General features: G+C 46.0%; 1 protein-coding gene across 1 annotated transcript; it reads left to right on the top strand.

Annotated features, from left to right (window-relative positions):
* The first annotated feature begins 5,959 nt into the window (after positions 1-5,959).
* Positions 5,960-7,114, top strand: LOC311233007 (trafficking regulator of GLUT4 1-like). Its single transcript, XM_084319860.1, has 3 exons — positions 5,960-6,364; positions 6,563-6,683; positions 6,777-7,114. Exons 1-3 carry the CDS (start codon positions 5,963-5,965, stop codon positions 6,791-6,793), a joined length of 540 nt encoding a protein of 179 aa, XP_084175986.1. The 5' UTR covers positions 5,960-5,962; the 3' UTR covers positions 6,794-7,114.
* The last annotated feature ends 330 nt before the right edge of the window (positions 7,115-7,444 follow it).

The raw sequence follows: 7,444 nt of genomic DNA, 5'->3' as shown, positions 1-7,444 counted from the left end.
ATGCAGCTGTGACTGCGTCCTCGACCGCCAAGAACCTTGGTGTTGTCCTCGACGACCAGTTGAACTTCTCTGCTCACATCGCAGCGACGACCAGAACCTGCCGATTCCTCCTGAGCAACGTCAGAAGGATCCGCCCCTTCCTGACAAAAGAAGCCACCCAACTCCTCGTCCAATCAACAGTCATCTCCCGCCTCGACTACTGCAACGCACTGCTTGCTGGCCTCCCGGCCACTGCCACTAAGCCTCTTCAACTCATTCAGAACGCAGCGGCCCGCCTGATCTCAAACCTACAGAAGTCGGCCCATGTCACCCCACTTCTTAGGGACCTGCACTGGCTCCCCATTGCTGCACGAATCCGCTTCAAGGCCCTCGACCTAGCATACCGTGCGGCAAAGGGAACCGCTCCCGCCTACCTCCGGTCAATGGTCTCTAACTACACACCCTCAAGACCCCTACGCTCTGCATCTTCTGGCCGCCTTAGACCTACTCCTATCCAAGCTCCGGGAGGGTCATCAAAGAGAAGCTTTGAGAAGCTTTGAGAAGCTAGTAAAGGGCTACATCTGCTCCTCCCTCCCCATCAACATGGACCCCCTGCAATTTGCATACCGCCCCAACAGGTCCACGGAGGACGCCATAGCCCATGTGCTGCACACAGCAGCATCACACCTGGACAAGAGGCAGGGGAACTATGTGAGAATGCTATTCATCGACTACAGCTCGGCATTCAATACCATAGTCCCCTCCATACTCATAGCCAAGCTCAGGGACCTGGGCTTGGGCTATGACCTCTGCCAGTGGGTCTTGGACTTCCTGACTGGCAGACCCCAGGTGGTGAGAGCAGGCAACTGCACCTCCTCATCCATCACCCTCAACATAGGGGCCCCCCAGGGCTGTGTTCTGAGTCCCCTCCTCTACTCCCTGTACACACACGACTGTGTGGCTCAGCGGAGTAGCAATACAATCATCAAATTTGCTGACGACACAGTGGTGGTGGGCCTGATCTCTGCCAACGACGAGAGGGCCTACCTGGAAGAGGTCAAGGTCCTGGCGGGATGGTGCCAGGAAAACAGCCTCTCCCTGAACGTCAGCAAAACAAAGGAGATGATTGTGGACTTCAGGAGGTCGGGGGTCAAGGACTACAGCCCCCTCAGCATCGACGGGGCACCGGTTGAGAGAGTCAACAGCTTTAAGTACCTCGGAGCCTACATATCCGAGGACTTGACATGGACCACACACATTGACAGTGTTGTGAAGAAGGCACGACAACGCCTCTACTTCCTCAGGCGCCTAAGGAAGTTCCAAGTCAGCCAGAAGATCCTTAAGAACTTCTACTCATGTACAATAGAGAGCATCTTGACCGGCAACATCACCTCCTGGTTTGGGAATAGCACTGCACAAGACCGAAGCAGACTACAAAGAGTGACACGTTCAGCCGAACGCACAATTGGAGGGGGGCTCCCCACCCTCCAGAACATTTACAACAAGCGTTGCAAGGGCAAGGCTAAGAGAATCATTAAAGACTCCAGTCACCCGAACAACTGCCTCTTTGAACTGCTGCGGTCAGGCAAGCGATACCGGAGTCTCAAGGCGAGCACAGAAAGACTCAGAAGAAGCTTCTATCCCCAGGCCATCAGGCTGCTAAACGAACAATGAATGAACACTACACAACAACAACCACCAAACGCACATAGCACACACATCCACACGCACACACTCACTTTAAACAAACACACTGTAGCACCCACTCCACACACTTTATAGCACACACCCACTTTAAACAAACACACTGTAGCACCCACTCCCCACACTTTATATGGGGGACCCTGATGGAAACAAGACAAACGTCTTTCTCAGGTCTGCATCCCCTTAACAATTGTATGTATTGAGCCGTACTGTATTATACCCATTCTGCAATCTGTTAAATAAAGTTTTCATTCATTCATTCATTCATATTTATGGATGAAGGATTGCACTACAACTCGTACACCTTACTGTAAATTGTACCTAAAATTGTACCTCATCCCATTTCTGCTTTGCACTATAGTACTGTACATTAGTACACTGCATAGTATTGTGTATTGTATATTATATGGTAACTCAGAACATTGTACATATGTCTATACCGAATACTGTGACCTCATTTTTCTTCTTCTAAATTCATGCTATATTATGTTATTATGTTATTTGATACTATCTTGTCTAGCACAGTCTCTGGAGCGTAACAGTAAGAAGCATTTTGTATGAAAGTATTCTGTACTTCTGTATGACAACTATTAAAGAACTTGAACTTGAGAAGTCGCCTATTCTCAGTCCTTGCCCCACAGTGGTGGAATGAACTACCCACCCCAGTTAGGACAGCCGAATCACGTCCAATCTTTCGCCGTCAACTAAAGATGCACTTCTTCAACCATTATCTGAATTTAAAAAAATAAAAAAATAAAAATAAAAAAATCTAACCCTAACTAACCGTACTGTCATGCACTTGTCCTAATAAACTAACCTACACTGTAGCACTCAACACTTTGATGAACATTGTTGCTCAGCTGATAGAGTTGTGCCCTTCCTGATGGCTTGTCATACAGAACTTGTAAGTCGCTTTGGATAAAAGCGTCAGCTAAATGACTAAATGTAAATGTGAATACCCATCATAGGCAGATATACACTTGCCTGTTACACCGGCCAGGTAAGCATTTAGGTCCTCCTCCAGACCATCCCGGGGCATGTCTTGGGATCCCGCAGGTACATCCACACACATACCCCCACCCGCAACATAGTTATGAGGTGGTTGTGGTGGCGTGGCATAGTTATGAGGTTCAGTTACAAGTCATCATGTAATATCACTTTCTGTTACAAGTCATCATGTGATATCACCTCTTTCAGTTACAAGTCATCATGTGATATCACCTATTTCTGTTACAAGTCATCATGTGATATCACCTCTTTCAGTTACAAGTCATCATGTGATATCACCTCTTTCTGTTACAAGTCATCATGTGATATCACTTTCAGTTACAAGTCATCATGTGATATCACCTCTTTCTGTTACAAGTCATCATGATATCACCTCTTTCAGTTACAAGTCATCATGTGATATCACCTCTTTCTGTTACAAGTCATCATGTGATATCACCTCTTTCTGTTACAAGTCATCATGTGATATCACCTTTCTGTTACAAGTCATCATGTGATATCACCTCTTTCTGTTACAAGTCATCATGTGATATCACCTCTTTCTGTTACAAGTCATCATGTGATATCACCTCTTTCAGTTACAAGTCATCATGTGATATCACCTCTTTCTGTTACAAGTCATCATGTGATATCACCTCTTTCAGTTACAAGTTATCATGTGATATCACTTTCAGTTACAAGTCATCATGTGATATCACCATAAACGGGGCTACCGTGGACAGGGTGAGCAGCTTTAAGTACCTGGGGGTCCACATCTCAGAGGATCTGACATGGTCAACACACATAGACACAGTCGTAAAAAAGGCAAAGCAGCGCCTCTACCACCTGAGACAGTTAAGGAAGTTCAGAGTATCGGGGAAGATACTCCAGTCATTCTACTCTGGAGCTGTAGAGAGCATCTTGACTGGAAACATCACTGCCTGGTATGGAAACAGCACGGCACAGGACAAGAAGGCCCTACAGAGAGTGGTGCGCTCAGCCGAGCGTACCACGGGTATTGCACTACCTCCCCTGCAGGTTCTATAAAACAGGTGCAAATCCAGAGCCTGCAGAATAATGAAAGACCCTCACCACCCCAATAACAGCCTGTTCCAGCTGCTGAGGTCAGGCAGACGCCTGCGAACCCCAGCTACTAGGACAGAGAGGCTTCGGCTCAGCTTCTTCCCCCAGGCCATCAGAGCCTTGAACAATGAACACTGAGTGCCACAGAACACTGAACTCTCCACACACAAGCACACATGAGCACACACACGCTCGCACACTAGCAGCCACTTTAACATGAGCAGGCACACACTCATGCTGCACATGCCCACACTTATGGCCACAAAGGAAGGGTCACTTTAAAAATAGTATAGCAACAGTAACAGTGTATTGCACTACCAAAGGACCTAGCATGTCCTACATGCTCTGTAAATAACTATGTACAGATACCGAGATGTCCCACTATGTTACCTGTTTATTGCAAAATGTTGTTTTATTGGATTCTATTATATGTTGTACTACTGTATTGCACATCGTTGCGGGCAAGACCACCCGCATTTCATTGTATACTTGTATGCCGTGACAAATAAAACTATTGACTTGACTTGAAATCAATTTCCCTGACACCACAGATCTCATCCACCTCGGCACTGGTCCTCCCGTCCTGCCATCTGACTCCCGCCACATACCTCAACATCTTCCGATCACAGCTCCTTAACACCACCTCTCACACATGGGGCATCTAAAATCCCTCACTCCCCTCAGATTTTCCAAACCTGAACATCTTTGGTAACACCATTTGTCACATTCTCTACACAGCACAGAGTTTACTCCCACTCCTCTTCCACAGACTCCACATGGGTATCTTCCTGACTGAATTCTCTCTTCTTACTCCCTGTTATCATCACCTTCGTCTTGTCGATATTTATCTTCATTCCCCTCTTCTTCATTCCATCCCTCCACTCAACAAACATTCTCCTCACTTCCTCCTCCGAATCGGAGTCATCATGTGATATCACTTTCAGTTACGAGTCATCATGTGATATCACTTTCAGTTACGAGTCATCATGTGATATCACCTCTTTCAGTTACACGTCATCATGTGATATCACCTCTTTCAGTTACAAGTCATCATGTGATATCACCTCTTTCTATTACAAGTCATCATGTGATATCACTTTCAGTTACAAGTCATCATGTGATATCACCTCTTTCAGTTACAAGTCATCATGTGATATCACCTCTTTCAATTATGAGTCATCATGTGATATCACCTCTTTTAGTTACAAGTCATCATGTGATATCACTTTCAGTTACGAGTCATTATGTGATATCACTTTCAGTTACAAGTCATCATGTGATATCACCTCTTTCAGTTACAAGTCATCATGTGATATCACCTCTTTCAGTTACAAGTCATCATGTGATATCACCTCTTTCAGTTACAAGTCATCATGTGATATCACACAGCTGGCCCTGTGGACAATAGAGGCCTTGCGCACACTGTGTGTGTAGTTCTCTGCCTTCCAACATGACAGCCTGTAGGCCGCATGTGTACATGGCAATGGAAGAGACAACAGTTGCTACACGTTTTATAATGTGGAACAGTAACATCATGCTTTCTCTATACCACTGCACATAAATTAGGCATTTTCTTATGAAAGTGATTACCAATCACTGCACCACTTGAGCCAGCCATACTGTAAGAACGAGAACTAGTACACTAACAGTCTGTGTTCAGGCGATAATGAAATGTAGTCCATATTGTACAGTTGTGGTATCTCCCTTTAGCGAGAGAGAGAGAGACGGTGTCTAGGTACTGATGCCATCGTGCGTAAATGGAAAGCTTTTACGCACCGCGCGCGTTCACTTAAGAAGAGGTTTAATTGTTGTGTTTTTGCATTGTCACACGACTCGCTGCTGAGCGCATAAGTAGGCTTCTCCTCAGACACCGAGTCTGTGGAGATGTAAGCGATGCGGTAATAGCTCATCACTACACAATAGAGGGCGTGCGTTCGAATGCTCAGCACATAGACTAAAGACGAGACGAACAGAGACGCCAATAACAACGCGCGCATCAATAAGACGTTTTGATGGGGATAGACTGCTTAATCAAGGTAGCCTTAAAAGTTGGGTTTACTGGATTTATGATACATAATCGGATGACTGTCCAATGGAGTACATCTAAAGGGAGAGACCTCTCAGCTTTTCCACCCAAAGGAAAACGGTTAAATTAAACATAAGGACAGCTGTTTTTTTCCTTCTTTCCAAATCGAGTACTTTTTCCATAATGGCTATTAACACTGATGCTGCTTTTGGAAAAGGCGCCCTGGTGGGCGAGAGGGAAGTTTCCCATCCCAGCGATTTCCAGGACACGGAGAAACTGTTGAGCACCACTACTGCCGAGTCCATCGGGCAGAGTAACGTCAAGCCGTCCGACACCTTCTCCCTCAACATCAGAGGGAGTATCCGCTCCCTCGACGCGGAACAGAATGGACACAGGTCGCCGCTCAAGTCCGGCTCTGTAGGGCAACTCGCGGCCACACCCTCCCCGACGCGACTCAGCTTGGGACCAGTGCCCTCCGTGGTGCCACCCGGCTCGGAGCCGCCGAGCTACCTCTGGCTCGCAGTGTTGTCCTGCTTCTGTCCAGCCATACCGATGAACGTGTTCGCGCTGTGGTACGCACATGTGGTAAGTGTTCCATTGGCACGCGTCAGATAAAAGTAAGAATTTTGTTCAAAATAACACACATCACTTATCTCATGGTGAAAGTGTTTGGCTGTGTGTATGATGTGTGCATGTTTGGCTGTTGCGTCTGCATAATTCCTTTACGAATATATCCCCCCCCCCCCCCCCCCGCCCCCCTCCATCCTTCTCTCTTCTCTTTAGTCAAAGTCTGTTCTCCAGACGGGAGATGTTGAATCAGCAAGGAGATATGGGCGTCTATCCATGCTGCTCAGCTGTGTTGCCATGGTAATGGGTGTGGCTGTAATCATCTTCATAGCCATAGGTATGTAAGCACAAGCACACACACTACAGACCATGTCAATATGAATCTGTGTCTTACTATTCTTTCCATCTCTCTCTTCTCTGTCTCATATAGGGACCCAAAAAAAATGAATGCAGTGATTTCCAAAGCTTATTAAACTTCGACTCATCTCCAAAGTGCACTGAGGCCGGGATGATGACAACACTGCTTTCAAGATGAACAAGCACAGCATCACCAAAGATACTGACTTCTAGAACAGCCAAATGGACTAGAATAGCTACTGTACATCGTTCAAATAATTTCTGCTAAGAACTTAAGAGGAGAAACTCGAAAGTCACCGTCGCTCCTCTTCACGTTCACGCAAGACTTTCTCTCAGTGGTTTTCACTTTTCCAAACTATCCCCCTCCTTCACCACCAAACTCAGGAAATGGCTGATCAAAGGGTTAAAGGAAACAGCGGAGGGGGACAAAGAAAAACGAGAATTAAATGTACCTATTCATGGCGTATATATTAATTGATGGCAGGTATTGGTCTGATAACAGGCTAAAGTAGTCTCCCCACACTTGGTATCTGGGAAGAAGCTAGTTGATGACATTGCAATTATGTTTAAATAACCACGTAACATCATCATTGGTGGGGAAGATGCGATTATATAAATTAGATCACATTATTTAACTTCCCATCCCATCCATTAAGTGTACCCCCCCCCCCCCCCCCCCATGAGTTTTTTTATTAAATAAAATGGCATGGCCAAAATTCTAAATATCGGTACCTAGTATCG

This window comes from Notolepis coatsorum, assembly GCF_963971535.1.
Source record: "Notolepis coatsorum genome assembly, chromosome: 8".
NCBI lineage: Eukaryota > Metazoa > Chordata > Actinopteri > Aulopiformes > Paralepididae > Notolepis > Notolepis coatsorum.
Note: the sequence above shows the minus strand (reverse complement) of the source record. Positions and strands in the feature narration are given on the sequence as shown.